The sequence below is a fragment of the Chionomys nivalis genome, chromosome 9, assembly GCF_950005125.1.
Source record: "Chionomys nivalis chromosome 9, mChiNiv1.1, whole genome shotgun sequence".
Classification (NCBI taxonomy): domain Eukaryota; kingdom Metazoa; phylum Chordata; class Mammalia; order Rodentia; family Cricetidae; genus Chionomys; species Chionomys nivalis.
In genome coordinates, this window is record NC_080094.1 from 5,600,748 (window position 1) to 5,624,987 (window position 24,240).

The 24,240-nt window shown below is 52.7% G+C and overlaps 1 protein-coding gene across 1 annotated transcript in view; it reads left to right on the forward strand.

Moving 5' to 3' along the window:
- The window catches only part of Pmepa1 (prostate transmembrane protein, androgen induced 1), a 50,087-nt gene extending 26,530 nt beyond the window's left edge, over window positions 1-23,557 (forward strand). Inside the window, exons 2-4 of the mRNA XM_057780947.1 lie at window positions 16,195-16,349; window positions 22,275-22,325; window positions 22,568-23,557. Of these exons, the coding sequence (XP_057636930.1) occupies window positions 16,195-16,349; window positions 22,275-22,325; window positions 22,568-23,089 (728 nt within the window). The 3' untranslated portion in view covers window positions 23,090-23,557. The remainder of the gene's footprint in view (window positions 1-16,194; window positions 16,350-22,274; window positions 22,326-22,567) is intronic.
- The last annotated feature ends 683 nt before the right edge of the window (window positions 23,558-24,240 follow it).

Here is a 24,240-nt window from a genome sequence, read left to right on the forward strand (position 1 = left end):
CGTCCCCATTCGCCCTCATCTTTCCCCAGCTCAGAGAGGCTGTCCCTGGTCACCACCACTGGCCCAGCCTTTCTCCCCAGCGCTCACAGTCCAAGCTTGCTCTTGGAAGCTGGGGGAGGATCTGTCCCTGGAGGGTGCAAGGGTGCGGTGAGTCACTTGGGGACCTTTGCTTATGCTGGGGTTACACTGACAGTTTATAGTGTTACAGTGCTGTAACGGTTGCAACTTAAGAGTGCTCGGGCACTGGACACACCTGAAGTGCTTTCGTGTCTGATAGGTGGACGCTTCGCTCGGTCACTCTGAGTACTTGATGGCATGCAGGGTGCTGTGGCTGAGGGAAGAAAAACATCTCCCCAGCCACCACTGCTGGCTCTTGTTCACCTGTAGAAATGAGATTGAAGGGACTTTTCTCATTGGAGAGACAACAGGAGCCACCACCTCCAGGTGACTTAGAATTTTCCCTCTACGTTTCTAAATTTTAAATGGTATGTTTAGAATTAAATCCTTAAACCTGGGAGCCAGACTTCAAGTTGAAGGATGACAGCCGAGGGCTGGTTCCATGTGGTTGCCTGCAGTAGCCAGATGGCAGGTGCTGCGAGGGGGGGGGGGGGCTGAGATGGGGAGACTGGGATGGAAAGAGGGGGAGGCTGGGATAGAGAGAAGGGGAGAGGCCGGGAAGAAGAGGGGGAAGGCTAGGATGGAGCGGGGAAAGGAGGCTGGGCTGGGAGGGGGATGAGAAGGAGATGGGACAAAGAGGGGAGGGGCTCCCGTTTGGCAGCTGTGCTTGCATAGCCCACACTGTATAGCACATGCCGTCCTGGGGTTGGCTGGGTTGGGCCCCAGTGACGGTTGCTGGGGATACCCTCTACAGGGTGGTCCTACTGACATAAAGGGATGGTGCCTTCCCAGACCACTCACTCAGGGAGGGATAGACCAAAATCTTAATTTGAGATGGCAGTGGCCCTACCACTCAGCTTCCAGCACCTTCTGTGGCCACAGCCCCAAGGCCGGGAGTCCACCATTCCAGCTCTGCACTGAGCGGCTGTCCTTTGGGTTGTGTGCGGTTCCTCCGTGTCCTTTAATCTCGTGCAGATTTGTGCCGCCACCGTTGAGCCCCACAACAGTCCCGTCCCGGAGACTGTGCGTCCTTCCCTTTATAGCCACACACGCCTCCTCCTCGCCTCCCAGCGTCTAATCTGCTCCCCAGCTCTATAATTTTGTCATTTCAAGGATGTTACATAAATGGGATCGTACGGTGTATAGCTCTCGGAGATTGCTTTTCACACTCCGTGTAATTCCCTGGAGGTTTACCCGGGTTGCCAGGCGAAGCTGCAGCTGGTTCCTTTTAATTGCTGAGTAGTATTCCAGGGTGTGACTGCGGGGCGCTTATCTGACCCTTCACTGTGGAAGGTGCCTAGCTTGTGCCCGCCCGACTGTTGGCTGTGGAAAAAGCTTCCGTGGGGCTTGGGGTGAACAGAAGCCTCTGCTTTGGTGATCAGTGCTTTTGAAAGACCTTTAATTTCTCACAAACACTCCCTCTCCTATCCCCTACCCCCACCCTAGCACTGTGCCCTTCTGGCCTCCTGGTGCAGGGACTTTGGCCGTGGAGCCTTTAATGTCAAAATCACTCTGAAGCTTCTGGGGCTCAGCTCCGTGGGTGCAGTGCAGGTGAGACTGATTGGGGCTCTCTCAGAGGGACCCCTGGCAGACGGTACATGAACACCAGGAACCAGGCCTGGGATAAAGATAATTATGGCTGTCAGGTGAGCTGTTGCCTATGAAGCTCCCCCAGTGCTGGCTACTCTCTGACTATTTAGCAGTCAGTCCTTCAGGAAGCCAAGAGGTTCAGCTGCTGTGTGGACGGGGCGGGCAGATATGGAGAAACCCCAGAACAGACATTGTGGAGTTCCTCCTAACCAAAGCAGGCCTCCCATTGACGCAGAGAGATGAGGATCGAGGGTGTAGCTGGGCCGAGAGACTCAGTGAGGGTGCTCTTAGCAGGCAAAACCACAAACAAAGGTCCTGGGTAGGGGCAACAACCGGGTCAGCAGGGCTGGAGTGTGAGCCCTAAAAAAACTGAGAGGTCCGTGATGGAGGGGGCATCATCCAGGGTTTTAATGTGCAGTGGGCAGTCATCAACAACCCCACCTGTGGTTGTTAAAAACCGCCATAGTTGCTGGAGTAGGACTATTTGGGGGAGAGAATGGGGTGAGCGGGGGGGTGACAGACAGAAAAAGGATGACAAAGACATATAAAACCTTTGCTCTTGAGAGGGGATCCACAAGGTCTCCACAGCCCTGGCTTTGTTTGGTCAAAAGCATCACCCCAGCTCCCTAACACCCCTTTATACAAAGAGTCTGGAATATTATTTTTGGGGGTCTCACCCCAGCCCCTGGCACCCATCTTTGGAATGGAGCAGGAAGCCATGACGGGGTGTGGGGTGTATAGTGGAATCTCCTGTGACTGGACCCACAGCTCTGAATCCTGAGATCAGGAGAGGTCACCTCCACCATTGCTGAGCCCTCGTGGGTCAATCCTGAGATGGTTTCTGTCAACTGCTTCTTATTTGCTGCCCATTCCGGCCATTGTCCTGTAAACTGAATTTACCTGTCCTGTACCAGCCACCACAGGTCATAAATAAACATGTAGCTAACGTCTTTGTCACTCGTGTCCCCTCCTGGTCAGTCAAGCTGCTGGCTCTGTTACCTAATGCTGGAGTCCATTTTCCTACTGTGTATCAGCTGGTGTTGGGATGGCCGGGACATGAGTCCTAGCTTGGGTACTCCACAAGCCACTCAGGGGGTTGATACAGTAGCTCCCTATGATGTCCTAGGCAGTGGGGCAGAACGGCTGCTCACAGTCCCTAGAGTGGGTGGTACCGGTGTCTGCATTTGTACACAGAGGTGTGCCACCTGCCCCCACCCCATCGCAGAGGAAGGCATCTCTGCAGCTTCCCCCTTTCCTTGGAGACACTGGGCAGAGCCTTGCCCTTCCCAGGATGGGAACTTCCTGCTTATGGAGTTGTGTGGAAAGGAAACAGCAGCTGGGGCTGTAAGAGGCCCCGAGTTGTGGGCAGCTGGGAGACTGTGCACTTCCTTCTTGGGGTTGGCTTTGCAAGTTGCCTGGAAAGGAACAGGAAGAGACACAGACAGTTGGAGGCATGGGGGAGGGCTCCACAAGTTTATACCCCAGACCAACCTAAGCGGACAGAGCCGCTCTGGGAGCGAGGGACTCATAGACTCTGGAAACCCTTCCATGTGCTCTGTGGCTGGCATCTCTGAGCCCGCCAGCCTAGCCACAGCTCTTCCTGTAGGCACCAGTCCTCCTTGGTGGTTAGCCAGCGTATAGGGGACCCTCAAAACTGCCAGAGAGAAAGGGCTAACCTTTGCCCCAGGCACTTCCCCGGGTTCTGAGTCCTACATAGGGGGGTGAACCAGGTGCAGCCTGGGGCAGCAGGTTATCTGAGGACTCGCGTCACCTAGTGCAGTGTTCATCCAGAGACTGGGGCCACTGGCCGCCTGCTGCTGCTTCTGGAGACTGAAGGTGGGGAAAGCTGGAGTCGAGGCTGGCCTGAGAGTAATGGCAGCTTGGCAAAATGCCTCACCTCGCCAGTCACATGCTCACTTACAGACCGTGTGACTGCACCACCGGGCCCCTGTGTCCCCTTTAAACCGTGTGACCCGGGGACAAGCCTCTCTAAGTCTTAGACTTGTTTGTTTGTTTGTTTGCTTTTGTTTTTCAAGACTGGGTTTCTCTGTGTTACAGCTCTGGCTGACCTGGAACTCACTTTGCAGACCAGGCTGGCCTTGAACTCAGATCTACCTCCCTCTGCCTCCCGAGTGCTGGGATTATCAGGCAAGTCTCACACTCTTTCTCCCTAACATGAAGTAACCAGAGGTCAAAGGCGCAGCCTGAAGAGCTGAAGGAACAGTCGTGTAAAATGACGGTGACCCTCTACCTGCCTGTTACACTCTTAATGTTGTCAGTAGATGTAGGAGATTGTAGATCACCGACTGTGTGTCCAAATGAATCTAAGCACAAGTGAACTCAGATGGGATGTTGGGGCTCGAGTCGAGTCCCTGTGCCCTGGAGCCTGGGCCTGGCAGCAGGTTAGTGCTACTCAGAGGAGTGACAGACCTGTCAACAGGAGTCTTTCTTGTAAGATAGTTCTCTGCAGTACACGCAGACTGAAGCGGGTTGTTGGTGTGCCCTGTCCCCGAGAGGTGCGTGCCCCTGGCTTGTGTCTGTCTACCTCTTGATGCAGAGACACCTGCATCCACAGCACAGCCGACGTCTGTATTTCTGTCTACACAGTGCACCGGTCACTTCAGGCCATTAGACCAATACGTTGGGGACTGTGTGACTCAGACAACAGACAGGATCTTCTCGAGGTCTTGAGAACAGAGGTGCTAACAACTGGCACATTCGGGTCCAGGTGAGGACTGATTTCCTACTTGTACAGACGAGGAGAGGCAGGGAGAGGAGCCTCCTGGGATCAGGGTCCCATCCTTAGGAACACTGTAGCCCCACCTCCAAGTACACCTGGGGGGGTGGGCGCATGGACCCCAGTGTACAAATGTTGGGGAGACAGAGGGTTGCATGGTGTTACGTGGTCTCCTTTTCCAGCAGTAAACTCTGTCTTGTAGGCTTCTTGTGAGCCAGGCAGCCTGCAGTCGGTTTTCCTGTGGGATTCTCACGCCAACTGAATGAGGGGAGCACTGTTTGGTCGTGGGAACTGGAGGTTGGGAAGCCACAGCTTCATAAACTGGGTCATCATCCCATGTGAGGCTGTGTAACTGGATTTGGGGGTTGTGAAAAATCTGGCAACGGGAACGGGTTTCTGAATAAAATTAACTCAGAGTGCAATGACTCTCGGGTGCTCCTCCGTGTTGCCCCACTGGGTCTCACTGTGACCTTGACTCGCTTTGCACAGGGTGTGCACCCTCGTGCCCCACGTTGCCAGTGGACACTGCCTGCAAATGCCTCAGTTCAGATCTGCGAGTATCATGCGTCGTGAGTTGCAGTGTTCTGCTGAACATACTGTGTTCTGCTCTCATTGAAACAGGATAGCTTAGTTATGAGAAACAAAGGCTTTCAATATTTCCTTACCATCGTTCCTCAGCATTTATCAAGTTAGTGTATCTTTGCATTGGATTATATTAAGATTTAAAATATTTATTTTTATTTTACGTATATGAGTGTTTTGTCTATGTGTATGAATGTGTTCTATTTGTGTGTGTGTGTGTGTGTGTGTGTGTGTGTGTAGACCAAAAGATAATGTCACATCCTCTGGAATTGAAGTTATAGACAGTTTTAAGTCACCTGATACCAGTGCTAGGAACTAAACCCCAGCCCTCCGGAAGAGCAACAAACAGTCTTCTTAACTGTGGAGCCCACTTTCCAGACCCCAAGTTTCTCTAAAAAGGAAAAAAAGTCATTTAATGAATTCTGATTTGGAATTAAGACAGGATTTTCAATAATTTCAACAATGGCCCCAAATATCTGCCTACCGTTTTATAGTACATATTCATACACGTCTATCTTCTCAGTGTCCACTGTTACAAAACCAAAACATCAGTCACCTCCAGAAAGATGTTCCATCCTCCAGGACCAGATATTCACCCAGGAATTAATTCTTTATATAAAATAAATAAGCATGCCCATCTCATTACTACGCAAATTGCTTTCATACTTGATTGATAGCAAAATTGTACATATGCCAAAGAATGATTTTTAAATAAATCTCTTTGTGTTTTATTAGCAATAAATGTTTGATTCATACACTTGTTTTATATCCCTATGTACCCAGAGATTCCTAATATTCTCTACCGTACAAAGGAAGTTTCCAGGGTGGGTGAGATGGTTCAGCAGGTAAAGGTACTTGCTACCAAGCCTGGCATAAACTGAATTAAATCCCTGGGACCTTGAGAGAGCCAACTCCTGCAGGTTGTCCTCTGGCCTTCCCATATGCACCCTGCCACCCCCACTAAATAAATGAAATGTTATAGGATTTTCTCTTTAGAAGGGGTCAAGGGTGGAAAGTGTTTATACTTGAAAACAAGCCCTTGAAGGTGAGGTCTGGGGTCACACCAGGTGAACGCAGGTGTTGCCTGTGAGTCGCTGCGGGACTCCTAAGTGGCAGGCCCTTGCTACTTGACTGGCCTTCGAGCATTACTATAGCCTCCAACACGGAGGAGAGGCTGGTAACGGGGACTCCAGGAGTCTCTTTGCTGTGGTCTGGTTTTGTGCCATAGTAGTCTTAGGAAGTGGCTCTTGGGCAGCCAGTGCTGGGTCTTGAGGGGCGATGAGACCTTCTCTTCACATGTTTCAGGCTTGCCAGGCTCCTGCCAAGTGTGGGTGCCTGCTGTACTAGATTCCATGCTGACAGAATGGCACCAGGGACAGAGGCCACCAGACCGCCAAGGGGCTGTCACTCCTGGCTTAACCATTTTCTTAGAAGTCCGAGCAGATGGAACAGGTGGTGGTCACAAAAGTAAGCCCTTCAGGAAGAGTTTAAAGTTGCCAGGGAAAACAAAAACAAAAACCAAGGAAGTGGCTGCCAGAACAGCATGAGCCAGTCAGCAGGGAGAGGGTGACCCAGGCTGCAGGAGACGTATGAAGCCGTCAGGAGGCCACAGGTGATAACTGGTGGGCCTCAAGGGCTTGCCTTCATTGGGCAGACACTGGGCAGGTAGGTGTGTTAGTCCTGCTTCCCAGTGGCCCTCATTGAGCAGCTGATCTTATCACATATAGCAACATACAGAACTCCATTCTTCTACTTAAAGAAGTTTATCTGCCCCTCTGTGTGTGTCTGTCTGTCTGTCTGTCTGTGTGTATGTGTGTGAGTACCATAGGAGGTCAGAAGAGGGTGTCCAGTCCCCTTGGAGCTGGAGTTACAGGTGGTTGTGAACCGTCCCAAGTGGGTTCTGGGGGCTGAACTTGGGTCCCCTGCAAGCACGGCAGCATTGCACTTTATATACAGTTGTTGGCCCCATTGTCACCGCACCTTATGGAGAAGGTGCTTAGGGAATCCTATTACAGAGGAGGAGCCTGTAAATCGCAGTATCAAGCACTGGGCCACCGGAGCGATCTGAAGTTGGGACACTCCCTCTTGCTTCCAGGGTCTCTAACTTTGGTCCATTCCTCTCCCCCTCCTCTGTCCCAGGCAGGACCCAAAATAGCTGCCCCTCCTTGGTCCTGAGAGGTAGGGCCACTCCTGAGTGAGAGCTGGAACTCCTCCCAGCTGACCCTTGGCTCCTCTGCACTTAGCAGGCATCAGTGAGGCCCCTGGGACTGAATGAGGCGCCATTGAGAAGGGGTTCAATACATACTGCATTGTGCCCTGACTTCAGAACTGAGCCTCTTGTTCCAAAGCCTTGGAAACAGAGCTCTGGCTCACTTCCTTTCTCCTGGATGCTGAAGTCCCAACGTATGTCGAGAAATGCCAAGCCCTTAAAGATCAGTAATTGTTGGCTTCCAGGGAACATAGGCACCTCCCGGGGCGAGGGCATCGTGCATCCTGCTGTTGGCCAAAGCTCAGAAACTGACATCCACAAACAGACATGGGCTACTTACAGAGGATCTTTTGAGTAAAGCCATTAAGATGTCTTAAAGTGATGAATGTAGACAGGCTTGGTGCATGGGCCTTCAATTCCAGCACTTGGGAGGCAGGTGGATCTCTGTAAGTTTGAGGTCAGCCTGATGTACATAGTGAGACCCTGTCTTGAAAGATAAAATAAATAAATTGTGAATGCTTCCCTTAAAAGGGTCTCTAAAGATGCCCAGAGGGAAATATGAGAACATGAATTCAGTCTCCTAAGCCCACATCAAAGAAGCCAGACACGAGGCTTGAAGATGGCTGCTTGGTTAAAAGTGGGCTCTGGTCTTTCAGTGAACCCAAGTTTGATTCCCAACACCTGTGTCGGGTGGTTCACAACTGCCTGTAACTCCAGTTCCGGGGGACCCAGCACCTCTAGATTCCAAGGTTACCTGCATGCGTGTGCACACACACAAACTAAAGCAAAAAAAAAAAAATTGGAGAAATGCAAAAGATAAAAACACAGTCTTGCTCTTGCAGGAGCTACCATTCTTAATTCAGTTTTTAATCTTCTTTATTTTTCTGTAAAATGGGTCTCCGTCATGTGTCCCTTTCTTCCTGTCCAACCATAGCTGCCTCCTTCCCTTGGCAGTCTTGTGAACCTGTCTCAGCTAGAATGACCTGTGCCCAGGGCACATCTGGAAGCATCTGGAACCACATGTAGATGTCATCAGGAAGGTGATCGGGCCTGTAGCATCTAGTGGGTGGGCAAAGTCCAGGAACCCTGCTCAGCACCCCTAAATATACTGAGCATCTCCCTCAGTGGGGACTGTCAAGCCCCAGGCATTATACTGAGTGACCCTCAGACAGACAGATACCATCTTTTGACTAGCGCCATGGAATCCTATAATAATGGTGTCCACCGGGTTTGTTTGATGATATTGGGATGACATCTAGCTGTCCACTTCAGAAATACTTCATGCAGTGTGACCCCCAACACACACTTACACACTCACATATGCAATCAGCAAGTGACTCCTGCTAATTCTGTCACAGTGTGACCTCCACACACACACAAACACTCACACACCACATATGCTATCAGCAGGGGACTGTTAATTCTGTCGGATGCCACTGTGGAAGTTGGAATTGCGGGGCTGAAAGGTTGTGAGCAATCTTGATTTTTAACAGCCAGTGCCAGAGTGTGCTCATCAGACTGCCGCCGTTGCCCGATGAACCAGGTTCACCTGACCTATTTTAAATCTTTTGGGTACAGCCCCAGACACGGGGATGGAGGCACTCTCTCACTATGAATTTTCTCTGCCCTGCCAATAACTCAAGAACAGGATTGACACTGTGCTGACAGCGGGTGTTTAAAGACGTTCGATGCCGGTGACAATAGAAAAAAAGCCCATTACTTCTTTCCATTTGGGTAATAGCGAGGAAGATAAAAGGTGCGGCTTTGCCTTCCCCCTTTGAAGCAGCATTTAATCACAAGGCTCTCAAGTGATTAGAGAGGCCTGTCACCTTCCTGGGACTCCGTATTCCACTGGCCCGTTCCTTGTCTGCACATAAGATCTCTCCCTGGCTGCCTCCTGCGTGCCTCAGCAGCTTAGCGGAGGCCTGTGTTTGGGTCTCTGTTTCTCTGCATTTAGTGGGGAACCTGGACCATGCCCTCTGCCACTGAGGAAGAAGACAGCCCACCTCTCCCTGGCTGTCCTTTGTAAGTCAGAAGAGAAGCAAGCAAACCAGGCTGGCAGTGTAGAGCTGACCTTGCCTCTACCTGTTGGTGTCCCTCTTTCAGTAGCAGGCCCCTGTGGAGCTCTTGCTGTCCACTCCCTGCCGGGCTCTGGATGGAGGTGTGCCTGACCATTTAAGATTCCCGCCAAGACGAGGGGTAGCCCAGGGCTCTCCAGTCACAGTCTAGTTGAGGAGCGGACTGAGCCTGTCAAGGAGGTACAGGGATGTGTAGGTGTCATGCTCTGGGAGTAGAGCTTCTTAGGGCCCAAAATGCCAGTCTTGACTCCAGCAAGGAAAAGATGAATGGAGAGTGGATGAGAGCCTGGGTAGATGGATGGGTGGATGATGGACAGACAGATGTAAATGGGTGGATGGGTGGATGGGGATGGGTGGAAGATATGGATGGAAGAGATATAATATATATAATAATCTTAATGTATAATATATATCATATGTCTCTGGAATCCTCCCTGAGTTGGGGCTAGGCCATGGACTATTGGCTATAACAGGTTGGTGATGCGATGTAACCAGATAAAGAGGGGAGGCCTAAGGGACGTGATGAGCTGATTGTCTGAGTGCACCTTTGGGAACCTGGGGGTGCCCGGTGCCCCTTCCTGCCTTGCCGAGGGTGTGCACAGGTACAGTAGCCAACCTCCCTCACCTTCAATCCCAGACATTGCCCCTCAACAGTCCTTGTCACACATGAGTGACAGTCTCAGCAGAGAGACGAAGTTGGGTTACTTTGGAAATGGACGTGTTTCTTAATTTTCCCCTCTGTCTTTTTGCTATAAATGTAACTGAATGTGTTCATAGCTGTCATTTGCAGAAGTGTTTCCATGGAGGGGACTCTTCTGGGGGAAGCTCCAACCCAGCCCCTGGCATCCACATACCAAAGGGTCTCGGATGTTCTGGTGGAAACCCCACCTCAATCCCACTTCCACAGGGTATTTACACTGGGCCCCAGAAAACAGACACACGGTGTTTTAGCCTCTTCCCCTTCTCCTCTCTGGGCCGGGGGTGGGGGGATGGGGGAATCATCTGGGAGCTTTTAACCCATTAAACCTGGGCTTTTTCTAATTCGGATTGATTTGGTCTGATTTGGATTGCTGTGTCGGCAGAGAGGCTTATCAGGTTACAGATACTTTCCAGGGATGTTCCCCTTTGTTGGGGGGGGAGGGCGAGGTTTGCTCTGGGTCCCCATAATGGTCATTTTGTGTGTACCTGCTGATCCCTGTGTCCCTTCAAAGTGGTATCTGTGTAGGAGACTTTTACCTTTATTTTTAACAGAACACATTGCACATGCAATACAGGGGTGTTAGCTCAGGTATAGAGGCCAAAGGTCACCCAACCTCTGGGATTGTTTCTCGGGAGTTTTTGAGGCAGGGTGAGTTATCTGAGGCTAGCTGGTGGTGAGCGCTAGGGATCAGTGCTGGGATTTCAGGTTTTGGCTTGACAAATGAGCCGAACCGTCTCCCAGCCCTTGGCTTTTAAAGCTAAAGTGGGCTCAACCTCTTCTTCGGTGACCTCTGGTCAGTGTCCCTGGCCCCATGGCCATGCTTCTCATGCTGCTGTTGGGGGGTGGTCATCTGGCTCCCTGGCGGTTTCAACCTCTTCTGCCAACCCTTTCACGGGAGGGAACGGGTCCTTAGGTAGTGTGCCCTGGGGACACCTCCCTGAGGTGCTGGCCTTTGACCAGAGACCAGAAAGTACACATGGGAACAAACTTGTGAGTGTAAAAAAAAAACCCTTCCTAGAAGCGGCAAGGGTCCTGATGGGGACTTGGTGGCTGCTGCCTAGCAACAGAAAACAGGTGTCAGAGCAAGAGTCCTAGAGCAGGGCATCAGGATAGCAGAGGATAGCATCAAGATAGCAGAGACTGAGCTTGAACATCATCCGTCAGGATTGCTAAAGCCAGGATTTTGGAGTGTGGTGCTCATTTCTTATGTCTGGTTTGGTGTCTGTAACCTCAGTGAGAGGTAGAGCCGGGGATCAGAAGGTCAAAAATGTCCTTGACTATATATTGAGTCAGAGGCTACCTAAGGACAACCCAGGTGTGTGGTGCAGGCCCTTAACCCCAGCACTTGGGAAGCAGAGGCAGGTAGATCTCTGAGTTTGGAAGTCAGCCTGGTCTACATAGTAAGTTCCAGAACAGCCTGAGCTACATAGTGAGACCCTGTCTTAGAAGGGAGAAAAATAAAAGAACAACCAAAAAAAAAAAAAGAAGAAGAAGAAGCTACCAAGAACAAAAGGCCCCTGCTAGCCCTCCAAATGCGTCTTTCCCTCCCTGCTAGCCCTCCAAACGCGTCTTTCCCTCCCTGCTAGCCCTCCAAACGTGTCTTTCCCTTCCTGCTAGCCCTCCAAACGCGTCTTTCCCTTTTGCTCTCAGTGTGGCAATGATTGAAATTGCAGGGGGTTGGGAGGTGTCGCTTCGACATTCAAGATCACTTGGCCAGAGCTAGGTACCTAGCAGAGCCTGGCAGTCTGTCCTGACAACCAGAAAATGTGACAGAGCCTGACACCTGCTCCCCAATCCTTCAGAGGAAATGCAATTAAAAAAAAATCACGAAAGTTCTTACACTAAGAAATAAGCGCACCTGGAGGGGTGGGGTGTTTGAAACAACACCTGAGAGATGGCAAAGCTATTCCTTGGACGTCTGGTCTAATTTTACTTGAATTCAAGGGCATGGGGGAGCCAGTTCATATTCAAATACAGCAGGCTGTGGGGGAGGGATGTTGATGGAGTGGCCAGAACCCCAGCGACTGGGGCTCCTCGGAATGACAATGAGGCCGCCCGCCGGGTCTCCACTAGGCGGGTCTAACGAGATTAGATTTTCATAAATTTCAGACGGTGCCAATTCCTAATTCTTCCGTGTGTGCGGCCTGGAGGCTAGACAGGGCCGGTGCCGGCTGCTTGTTAACTGGGAAGGAGGCTGCTACCCTCCCCTGAGGGACCCAGGGGCAGGCTTGCAGCGAGGGCTAGCAGGAGCCGGTGGGATCTGCCCAGCCCCCACTGTGCTCCACTCTCAACTGGAAGGCTGGGGGCAGCGCATCTACCCTGAGACCAGGTGGTTGGACCCATTTGCTTCCCACCCCCAGTTTGCATTGGGAAGGAGCTGTAGGCTGGAATTCAAACCAATTCCTTCTCCATATAGTACATATAGTCTGCCATCTAGCCCTCTAGAGTAGGGCACAAAACTGTTATCAGAAAGGATGCCATCTTTAACCAGCCGGAGCTGAAGCGCAGCTTCCTTGGCACATAAGCAAGCTCGGACCCATGCTGGGATTAAAAGTGTGCGCCACTATGCCCGGTTTGTCTCCCTTTGAGACAGGTTCTCGTGTAGCCAAGGCTAGCCTTGTCAGCATCAGGGACCAGCTGTGGAGGTCTTCCTTCTTCCACACAGAATGACTCCCTTTCCACTCCTGCCTGAAAGTTTGATGGCCGTGCTAGGATGCCATTGGTTTCCTTTTCTTATTTACTGCCAAGCCTGTGCACCAGGCAGGCCTGGAACTCATAGTGTAGACGAGGCTTCCCTTGACCTGGTGTCAATTCTCCTGCCTCACCCTCTCAAGTACTGGAATGAGCGACTATGCCTGGTTTTACTTCACTTTTAATCTAGAGAGTGCATTCTCAGCTCTGCTATGGGCAATGTGGTCCGGACGTTGTGGTTTTGCTTCTCTGTCTGGTCTTGCCAGGGATGCATCTGGCTGTACCGGGCCCCTGTGAATTGAGGAAGCTGTCCTCTCCCCAGTTGTGTCTCTCTGTGTCCTGAGTACCAGGACTCTTCTCTCTTCTGAACCCAACACCTTACTTCGCTTCGGAGGGTGTTGGGCACCCTGCCCTGCTGAGGGCATTTCCTGTCCTGCCCAAGTGGCCAGCCACATCTAACACAAGCCCTTGCTATAGACATCCCCATGGACTTGGATTCTTGTTTTGGATTCGTGTTTCCTCCTCCTGGCTTATATGAGTTTTCTGGGTCTGGGTCTTGCTTAAAGCTGGTAGTTGTGGAACCAGGTGGTCAAGTGTGTGTGCACAGAGTCCTCCCCTCATTGTGGGGAGCGATTCTCCCACTTTCTGGAACCCAGACTTGTCAAACCCAACTGGCCCTGCAGGGGCCTTGTCCATTGTCCCCACATCCTCTCAGCTTCTGCCAGCTCTGCTGCCTCAGCTCCTGTCCCACCAGTCTTCCCAGGGCCCCAGACCACCCCAGGAGGAGTGTAGTAGCCTGTCCAGTCCCTCGGGCTGCCAGAGGGCAGGAACAGAGGCTGCCCACATCTCCCCACTCTGCTCCCTTTTGGCCTGATGTGGGCAGAAGCCCCGGAGACAGCCAGAAGGGGTGTCTCAGGCCAGGGTGAGGAGTGCAGAGTTGAGGGGGAGGGGTTGAGGGCCTTTTGGGGGAGTGTGGGTGTTGCACAAAGCAGGCCCTGTGTCCCTTGAATGCACGGCTTTATCCTGGGTTCAGCCAGACATGAGTGCCCAGCACATTCAGGCCTAGATGCCCAGCCCTGGCCCTGCCTCTCCTGCAGTGACCTGGCCTTCCTCACCATGGCCCTATTCGGGCTCTGTAGGGACCACTAGAGGGGTTCCCTATTTAAGGCATGGGTGAACCCCAACAGAACCCTCTCCGCCGTACCCCCACGTGGCTTCTCCAGGGTGAGGTGAGAATGGGCCTAGTCCAGAAGATCCTGCCCTTCCATGGGGCCTGAAAAAACGCTTACTGTCAGGGGAAGGTCAGTCTCAGCTTCACACTGTCAGTAGCAGAGTGGGTCCTGCCTAGATGGTTGCCATAGCCCGTGGTGTGACGGACCTGTGGGTCTGGTGAGCAACTGTGGGGTGTGGGGAATAGGTATTCTGGGGACTGACTGGGACTGAGGGGATAGCCTGGGACAGTGGGGGACTGAGGCTGGGACTGAGGGGATAGCCTGGGACAGTGGGAGACTGAGGCTGGGACTGAGGGGATAGCCTGGGACAGTGGGAGACTGAGGCTGGGACTGAGGGGATAGCCTGGGACAGTGGGGAGATTGAGGCTGGGACTGAGGGGATAGCCTGGGACAGTGGGAGACTGAGGCTGGGACTGAGGGGATAGCCTGGGACAGTGGGAGACTGAGGCTGGGACTGAGGGGATAGCCTCAGACAGTGGGAGACTGAGAGAGCCTGTGAGCTTCTATCCATTCACAGTAAAGTGCCCACCTCGAGTGTGCTCTTTGCTGTACTGATAGGGTAATGAGGAAGCCAGCCATGGGAGAGGGTTGATCCTGCTCGGGTTTGAGATTTGGCATACTGTGGCTTTCAGCCCCTCCTCCTCAGTTCCTGTCTCTGATTAGCACAGAACTGAGTTAACCTTGCAACTGAACTTGTTGCCTTGGGGTCCCTTCAGTCTTTTACATCAGGGAGTGCTCCCCCCAAGTTTTCCCTCCAAGGCGGGAAGGCATATCACTGTGCTCACACCTCTGCCGACTCCAGTGCCCTGCAGTGCTCCTGGCATCCTGTCTGTTGCTGGGCGGGGGGAAGGGGCACTGCTGGCACCGGCTGCGGCCAGCTGCTGAGTCTCAGCCACCAGACTCAGCAGAACCACCCACTTACAGTGTCAAAAAAGTTTCTTCCCTTCCCAGTACCTGAGGGTTTTTCCTCTTTCTGGGGAGAGATAAACCAAAACTAAAAACAGGAAGAAAAACAAAGGAGGATCTTAATATCTGAGCTATGTCTTCGCTAGGAGTCTCTAGCCATGACCCTGTGTCGTGTGTGGGACTATGGGGTATCCTTTGTGTGGCTGTGTGATGTGTGTGCTTACGGGTTATCTGTGTGGCTGTGTATCGTGTGTGAATTGTCTTGTGTTTCCTGGGGTGTCTTTGAGGTGGTAAAGCAGGGTCCGCCCATTGGCTTACTGAGGTATTTGCTGGAGTGTCAGAGTTGCCGTGGGATGTTGGGGGTGCATGTGGGAATGTTGAGCTGTGTAGATGCGTGAATAGGAGTATTGGGCTGTGTACATGTGTGGGCATGAGTGTTGAGCTGTGTAGATGCATGGGCAGGAGTGTTGGGCTGTGTAGATGTGTGGGTAGGAGTGGTGGGCTGTGTAGATGCGTGGGCATGAGTGGTGGGCTGTTTTGAGGGATATAGAAGGGCTGGGGTGTTTGAGATGTCACCCTATCAGGGGGTGTTGGAGTGTACAGGATGTACCCGGGGCTATTGTTTGGGGGAGTGTAGAAGGGTTGGAAAGTTGAGATGAAGAACCTTGGGGTATAAGACTGTTATTTTGGGGTGTTTAGGAGGGTTTGGGTGTTAGTATGGGAGAGTGTTGACATAGAAACACTGGGCTGTTGTTTGGGAAATGGAGAGATGTTGGAGGGTTGGAATATTGGGCTGTTTGGGGGTGTGTAGGAGGGTGGGAAGTTGGTGGGGAGCTGGGGTGTGTAGGAGTCTTGGGATGTTATTTTGGGATACGCAGGCAACGGTTTGGAATGTTGGTGGCGGGGAGGGCTGGGGTGTATAAGAGCATTGGCTTGTTGTTTTGTGGGTGGGAAGGTTGAAGCATTGCTTGCTGGGGTATGTGAGTGTTGCTAGCATGCTGGAGAGCCGTGCACTGGACTGACCTTGTGTGTGTGCATGCTCTGTCTTGCCCTTGCTTCTGTTCACATTTTACCCAGTATTCCCTTGGCCCTCATGAGCCCCCTCTTCCCCACATCAAGGACCCTGACTACAAGGGATCTAAAACACAAATTCCTTTCTGAGACCCTGACCATGCCTGGCATCTCTGAGGACTGAGACTGTGTCCTCATGCATGTCTGTGGTTGGTACCAGGCCACTTCCTGGACAGGGTCTCTGAGCTGTCTTCCCTGGGCCTGAGTTCTCAGCCTTACATCGATGGGAGCCTTTGGAGGCCGCCTGGTCCTAAAGTCTGCTGTATCTTTCTGCCTCACAGCGGAGCTGGAGTTCGTGCAGATAGTGGTCATCGTGGTGGTGATGATGGTAATGGTGGTGGTGATCACATGCCTGCTGAACCACTACAAGCTATCGGCCCGCTCCTTCATCAGCCGGCACAGCCAGGCCAGGAGGAGAGACAATGGACTGTCCTCAGTAAGTGACTCTTGGGGCTGCGGCCTGGGTTTTTAGCTGTACTGAGCACTGACGGAACAACCACCATGCCTTGCTTGGGTGTCTCGGGAACCCCTGGCCTCCTCCCGTCACAGAACAGGAACTGCTTGGTGGATCCAACTCTGTGGCATGCTCTGGGCCCAAGGGTGACTAAAAGTCTGGGCTGAAGGAATGTGCACCCTCGGGGCAGATGGGACGCTATGCTGAGCCTGAGTCCCCGGGGACAACAGCAGCCGAAAGGCTTCTGCTGTATTCCCAGAGGGACCAGGAAGTGTCAGGTACAATTCTGTGGGCTCCCCAGAGCGTCTCTGAGGAACTCCACTATGCAAGGCATCTTAACCTCCATGGTTATAGACAGGGCTGTGGGGAGCAGAGAGATGGGAGACAGCTAAGGAGAGACAGCTAGGGTGTATAGAGACAGGTCAGGCCTCTCAAGGCCATTGAGAAGCCAGATGAAGACAGAGCAACGGGACAGCTGGTGCTTGACTGGGTGCCCACCAGGACAGAGGTGTGGGAAGGATGCCCCCAGTCTTGTGGCTGTGACCTAGATAGAAGGAGGTGGCAGTCCCGTCCTTTCGTCAACATGCCAGCCACGAGTACTCAGGCCATGGATCCAAGTGCCTTGGGAGGCCATGGAAGCAACTGGACACCCGAGAGGCCTCTTCCGGGGCCCAAGTCTCATCTGGCTCCTCAGGTGTGATGAGCCGGGAAAGGCACCTCCTGGGTAATTCAGGCTTGGCACAGTAAACCAGGCTTCTCTGGCTGGAAGGCCACCTCATCCACGTGACACCTCCTCACTCGCCAGCTCTCTGCTGAGGGTTCCCTGTGTGCCCAAGCTCCCCTGGCACAGGAGGTAGCCAGGACCATCCCAGGGCTGTGGATGGCAGAGCCCCCGTGTGTGCTGAGCCCCTTGTTAGCCTGAGTGACACTGGGTAACTAGTTGCAGGTCATTTATTTACATCCTACTAGGGGCAGTCAGTCACTAGAGTAACTTAATGTACCCAGAGGGGCTACTTGGTCTCTATGCAAACAAGTGTGTGTCTACACACACACACACACACACACACACACACGCATGCACACTCGTGAAGCGCTTGAGCAAAACTGGTCTTGCTACTTCTGGGGATCCTAGAACCATCCTCTGCAGACTAAGAACGGTCATACTGTACCGGAGGAGGGGACCCTGGCTGACACAAGCTTATGCATTAGTACTGATTATTACTGTGAGCATCAGGGACTTCCCGGACCTAGCCGCATCCCACTGGACTCCAGAGCCACTGCCTGAGTAGTCCTCTCCTGTGGGTGGCATTTGCCCTCTTGACTGTGACATTGGGCCCCTTTGGGAGCCTCTGTCCTGCCCTCAGGTGCTCACCATCAGTGACAGTGAGGGGAAGGGGGACGTAGCCCCTATGCGGTTCACAGTGCAGGCAGGATAGGAAGCTGCTCTCGCGCAGGCAGGCAGGCAGTGGCAGGAGGGAGCTAGCGTGTGTATAATCGCAGGGGACAGTGGGGACGGTCGTCTCTAGGATGGCTCAGCAGGTGCTGGAGGATGCCCCAGTTTTGGGGGATGTCCCAGGCTGGCAGAGGCAACTAGAGTCTAAGAGCTAAGCCAAGACAGAACTGGCCATCACCCGAGACAACAGGGCCGTTGCTGGCAGGTTTGGGCATCTCCGCTTACGTCAGGCTTGGTTTCAGTGCGTCACCAGTTCATGGGGCAAGCGCCGTGACGGACAGAGCACCCTGAGGGCAGAACCGGCACCTGCCGTGTAGGAATCCTGCCTGCCATGCCCCGGCTCACCTGCCTCATTTGTTATCTCTGTCACCTAGCAACAGGCACCGCCATCTGCCAGGCAAGTAGTACCAGCTGTGAGTGAAGTCCAGGGCTCACTCCGTCGCAGAGGAGAAACTTGGGCTCAAGAGAAGTGGAGCACTTGCCTGAGGCCAGACAGCTTTCACGGCAGCGTCATGTGACGACCCCACAGCCCACTGTGGGGTGCGGCTAGCCAAGAATGTGAAATATGACCACAGAGGGGCACCGGGAGCAGATGGCAGAGGGGGAGGAGCTTGTTCTGCATGGACACCTGAGCTCGGCTGCTGAGACAGACAAGGCACTGGGCCACCGGGAGAGTGTCTCCTTCACTCTGTCCCCAGTGCCACCTGGCTGCATAAACGGAGCCCAGGGGAGGCCTGGAGCAGAAGGTGACGTTCCCCTGGGACTCCCTCTTTCTGACATAGTGCGTCTGAGGTGTCTCCAGGCCTTGTGACCTCCCAGAGAGACCTGGGTACAATTGTCTGCCTGGGCTCTGTGTGTCACACTGGGCTCACCCGCCCCTCCAGGCCTTGCCCCTTGGGTGTCTCTGGCAATGGCTACTCTTCACGGTGACTTTGGAGTTGGAGGTCCCCTCCTACATCTCAGTACACCTGTCCATGTGCGGGTCACCTCTCCCTAGGCGCGGAACAGCAGAACCCAGACCTGCCTGGCTGAAGGCCTTAGCTGCTTCCTGCCCCTGCCTTCACACTGACCAAGTTGCTCTCTGAGTGTTTTTTCCAGGTTACCAGCATGAGGGTCAGGTGCAGGTTAGATGCGCAGGCCCACTCCTAAGCACCCACCAGCTGTCCTTCAGATGTCCACTGAGACACCCGGTCCCTACCTTGACTTCCTGTCCACCCCTCACAGCCTGTGCCTGTTGCGTTGCACCTGGCTATAGGTATCACCTCCTCAGCGGAGGCTCCCCTGGGGAGCGTGGTTTGTCAGTGAGGTTAACCTCAGACCAGGAGCTCAGCTAGGGCCTAGGATGAAGCTGGGCTTTTATCGTCTCATCAGCCCTTGGCCTAGGTCTCCTGTTCCCCATGGAGCCCAGCCTGCCAAGAGTTTGTGTTCTGGGGCCAAGGGCAAAACTATAGTAAGACCAGATACAGGGGTCAGCGAGAGTGGGAGCTCAGGCCTAGATCCATACCCAGCTTTAAAGAAATTCAGGTCTTTCTCAGCCTGCATCAGGGTGGGTCCCAGCTTCCACCTGCCAGAGGTTTGCCTTACAGAATTTGATGCTGACTACTTGCCCACAGGGAGGGAACGATTGTCACTGTGGAGCTGAGGGGAGCATCAGATGCCCACCTAGAAGCAGCCTGAAGGGACTTTCCGGGCAGGTAGTAGCTCTCAGTCTGGAGTTGGACTTGGGTGGGCATCTTCAGGCCTCATCAGCTGGCCTGGCCCAAGGACTGTATGCCTGGATTTATGAATAAAGTTTTATTGGCACACAACCCTGCCTGTTAGTGTCTGCGAGTTATTAGGGCTTAACAAAGCAGAAACTATTCCAAGTTTATTTTTTCTATATAGTGTTTTTAGTTAGCCTTTGAGAGTTCATGCATGCATAAATGCTATTCTGACCCTTCGTGGAAATGGCAGGCAGACTCCTGTTCCTGGGAGAGGCTATGGAGACGCTGTGGTGAACCGGGGCAACCCAATTGAGAAGTAATCACAGAACAGCAGCCCACACCCTAGCCAGTGTCAGGAGCAAGGAAGGACCTTCATCACTGCTGGCTGGCACTGTCCTCCTCCTCCCCACAGTGGCCACCTGAAGCGCTAGGGTTAGGGAACACGAAGTGATGGGTAAGTGGTGGTCGGTGGTGTAACGTAGGCATGAGCTGTGAACCACACTAGATGCTCGCATGGGGGATAGAATAGCCCCTCCTGGCTCGCTTTGCAGAGAAAGCGAGACATGTAGACAGGCATGGTGGGCAGGGAAGGTGCGGTTGTGTGCAGGAAGAGAAGGGGCCAGTGTTCGGGTCTGCTTTTCTGTTGCTGTGATGAAACATTGTAACCAAAGACAGCTTTAGATGAGGAAGAGGGATACTTCAGTTTTCACTTCCAGGTCACAGTTCAATCACTCAGGGGAGTCAGACTGGAACTCAGGCAGGAACCTGAAGCAGAAACCAAGGAGGGGCATTGCTTGCTGTCTCACTCTCCAGCGCATGCTCAGCTCAGGCCAGCGTGCCCAAGGATGGTGTCACCCACAGTGGGCTGGGCCCCCCTCCTCAGTCATCAGTCAAGACGGAATGTCACCAACTGGCAATAGGCCACTCTGATTCCAGCAGTTTTTTCAGTCGATTCCTCCTTCTAGGTGACTCTAGGTCATGACAGACTGACAGTAAAAATTAGCCAGGGCAGCTGGGATCGGAGATCGGGGAGGTGCCTATCGCACATGCTGTAGGCAAGGAATCCCGTGTGAGGGCCGCTGTTTGCTGGAGTGGCATGGGGTGGCTGGGGCCAACTGCTCATCCCGAAAGCCGCAGGAAATGCAAAAGAATCTCAGTAGATTTGGGGGAGGATGTGGGTAGGAAGGAGTAGGCCGTGTTGGGGGTAAGCAGAGACGGAGCAGAGTCAGGACCCTGGGGGTGCAGCCTGCAAGGCCTGTCAGAATCTCAGCTCCCATCTCAAGTGTGTGCCTGGCTTTATCTGCGAGACAGTCCTGGAAGGCTAGCTCAGGCCTTCACCATCCAGAATGCAGAGGTACCCAGGCAAGTGAACTGTGGGGCTGTGTATGGGAGGGAGAGCTGAGGGAAGCTCCAGTGAGTGGGGTGAAGATAGCAGGGGAGAGACACCTGTGGGTCTGGCTTGTCCAAAGTAAAGGCGGCCAGGGCCATTCTCTATAGGAAAGAGACATGATCTCCACCTGCAGGTGCGGTCCCCGGAACCGCCTAGTGGCCACTGGGTAAACTGCGAGCCTCTGCAGCTCGGGGAGAGACTTCTTCCCAAACTCTAGGAAGTAGCTGCCCAGAGCAGTGTTAGAATGACAAAGAGTGTGTTCGCCACCTGGTTTGTGATGATGGGATGTCGGCCGATATTTGACAAGATTGTAGCCTTTGAGTATTTGAGTGTATTATTTCTGTAGGTACATCTCAATGAAGTCGAAATTAAGGTATCCTTTCCCCAAGCTGGGAGTTACACCTGAGTAAGTTACACTCAGGGCAGCTCAGTACCCCCCTGAGATCCCACAGCAGAGGACATGGGCTTTGTGAGTGACAGTCATCACACAAATGACTCCGTGTCTGTTGATTGATAAAGATGTCTGAGACTCAAGATCATTGGTTCTCAACCTTCTAATGCTGTGGCCCTTTAACACAGTTCCTAATGTGTTGTGGTGACCTCAACCATAAAATAATTTTCACTGCTACTTCATAACTGTGATTTTGAATGAATCGTCGTGCTAATATCTAAGGTGTAGGATATCTGATGTGTGGCCCCCGAAAGGGTTGCGACCCACAGGTTGAGAACCACTGCTCTATAGAGACCTGGGCACTGAACATCCACAGGAAACTGGTCCCACAGTGGCGTGGACAATCTAAAGGCCCTGTAGCATGTGCTTAGCATTCTGAGACATGCCTTACCTGGTTTCTGTGAGTTGGGGGAGGAAGTGGTGGCACCTGTCACTCTGTTGTACCCTGAGGGTCAAGTGATTGTCACATTCAACATTAAATTCATTCACCTCTCCAGCCAATTGTATGTTCAGGTGCTGAACCTAAACATTCTGGGCAGGATCTTGTAGGGAACAAACAGTTCTGGAAGAGAAGGCAGGCGGGAAGGCCATGCTGGGTTTCCTTCTAAGCCAATCACAGTTTTGCTCTAATGCCAGAGAAAGCTGCCCGCAGGCTTTGAGAGCGGGTACCACCTCAAAGATGGCGTGTGTGCTTTGGAAAGCCTGACTGGGCAGCAACAGGAGCTGCGGGAGAAGCCAAGGAGGCCGTGGTGGACTTGTCTTTGCCCTCACAGATGTGGGGAGGGTAGAGGATGAGAAGCGGGTGAGCCCAAGACTTCAGGACGAAAAGTTTGCATCTAGGATGGGTGGGACCTTGTGTCGACGGCTCCGTCCACTGTTGGTTGACGCTGTACCCTTTTCCACTCTACAGGAAGGATGCCTGTGGCCCTCAGAGAGTACGGTGTCGGCCGGAATGTCAGAGGTAAGACCGAGCCCCACCTTTCCTCCTGTGGTACCCCTAGCTCTCAGAGGCTGGGCCCTTGTCCAGCATCATACACACTCCCTGATTCCAGGGGGGTCCCCAGCAGCTACAGCTGGCCCTGTTTTTAGGGGCTTCCAGGGGTTTACCTGGGGCAGCCCCTACTGAGCCCATAGCTCAGTCTCTGAATCTGGGGATCCAATCTGAGTCTGCCTCCCTCCTTGACCTTACTCTCCCTCCTCCAGCCGCAGGTCTATGCCCCTCCTCGACCCACTGACCGCCTGGCTGTGCCCCCCTTCGTCCAGCGGAGCCGTTTCCAGCCCACCTACCCCTACCTGCAGCAGGAGATTGCCCTGCCACCTACCATCTCCCTGTCTGATGGGGAGGAGCCCCCACCCTACCAGGGTCCCTGCACCCTCCAGCTCCGGGACCCTGAACAACAGCTGGAGCTGAACCGAGAGTCTGTGCGCGCACCTCCCAATCGGACCATCTTCGACAGCGACCTTATGGACAGCACCATGCTGGGAGGCCCTTGCCCCCCCAGCAGTAACTCGGGCATCAGTGCTACCTGCTATGGCAGTGGTGGGCGCATGGAGGGGCCGCCCCCCACCTACAGTGAGGTCATCGGTCACTACCCAGGGTCCTCCTTCCAGCACCAGCAGAGTCACGGGCCGCCCTCCCTCCTAGAGGGGACCCGGCTCCATCACCCTCACATTGCCCCCCTGGAGAACAAGGAGAAGGAAAAACAAAAAGGTCACCCCCTCTAAGAGTGGGAGCCGGGGCACCTGTAGGCAAAGCAGCAAAAACACTCTGCACTTAGAGAGAAGAGAGAGGAAGGCAGGGGACACACAGGCCTCGTGGCATGTGCCAGTTCTCCTCTATGTGTATAAATATTTACATGTTTTGTGTGGTCTGAATGCAGAAGCTCAGAAAGCTTGCAAAAAAAAAAAAATCACCATGTTTCTTTGTCGAGCCATGTCTTGAAGGCGGAAGAGAAAACCCTCCACTAGTCTTTTCTCGTTGTTCTTAGTTGAGCTCCGTGCGTGAATTGCCTAATTTCTTTTTGTTTATGATGGTTTCACTTATCTTTAAAGACATATTTGCACAAAACCTTTGTTTAAGATCTGCAATATTATATATATATAAATATCTATAAGATAAGAGACACTGTATGTGGGAGAGCAGGAGTATTTTTGTACTAGAAGAGGCCTATTAAAAAAAAGTTGTTTTCTGAACTAGAAGAGAAAAAAAAATGGCAAATTTTTGAGTGCCAACTCCGAAAGTGTGTATTACCTTGTAAAGAAAAAAAAACCTACAAAGGAGAGGTTTAGAGCTATTTATATAAATGTTGAGATTTTGCACTATTTTTTAATATAATATATCAGTGCTTGTTTGATGGAAACTTCTAGAGTGTGTTGAGACTTGAAGGAGAAATGTTGAGTTCAGTCTGAACAGAGCAGTGGAGGTTCCCCTCCAGGTCTCAGAGGGGCCCCCTGTGCCAGAAAGGCAGGCTTCCCAGGGTCCTGCGCCTGCAAGCCAGCCAAATGCTTCTGTCCAGATTGGCTGTGAGCAGTTACACATTCCTGCCGAAGGGGGACCCACATCGTCCCTCTGGGTCACAGCTGAGTCAGGACTGCCCCCACACAGGCGCCTGGTTTCAGATGCCTTTCCCAATATGAAAATAAACTGTTACCGAAGGAATCTTAGTTTTTTTTTTTCTTCCTCTTAAAACATAAAAACTGTGAAGGTTCAGTGGAAGGGGTAAGGTGTGCCCCAAAGCCAGAACTACTTCGTGCATTTGGTACCAGGCGGCGGTGGGAGTTGAGGGGGATCCAGCGGCTAGCTTCCTGCAGAAGGGGCTTGGGCACCAGCGTTCCAAGGCTGGTGTGTATGCAGGTCTATACTGGCATGTAGGAAA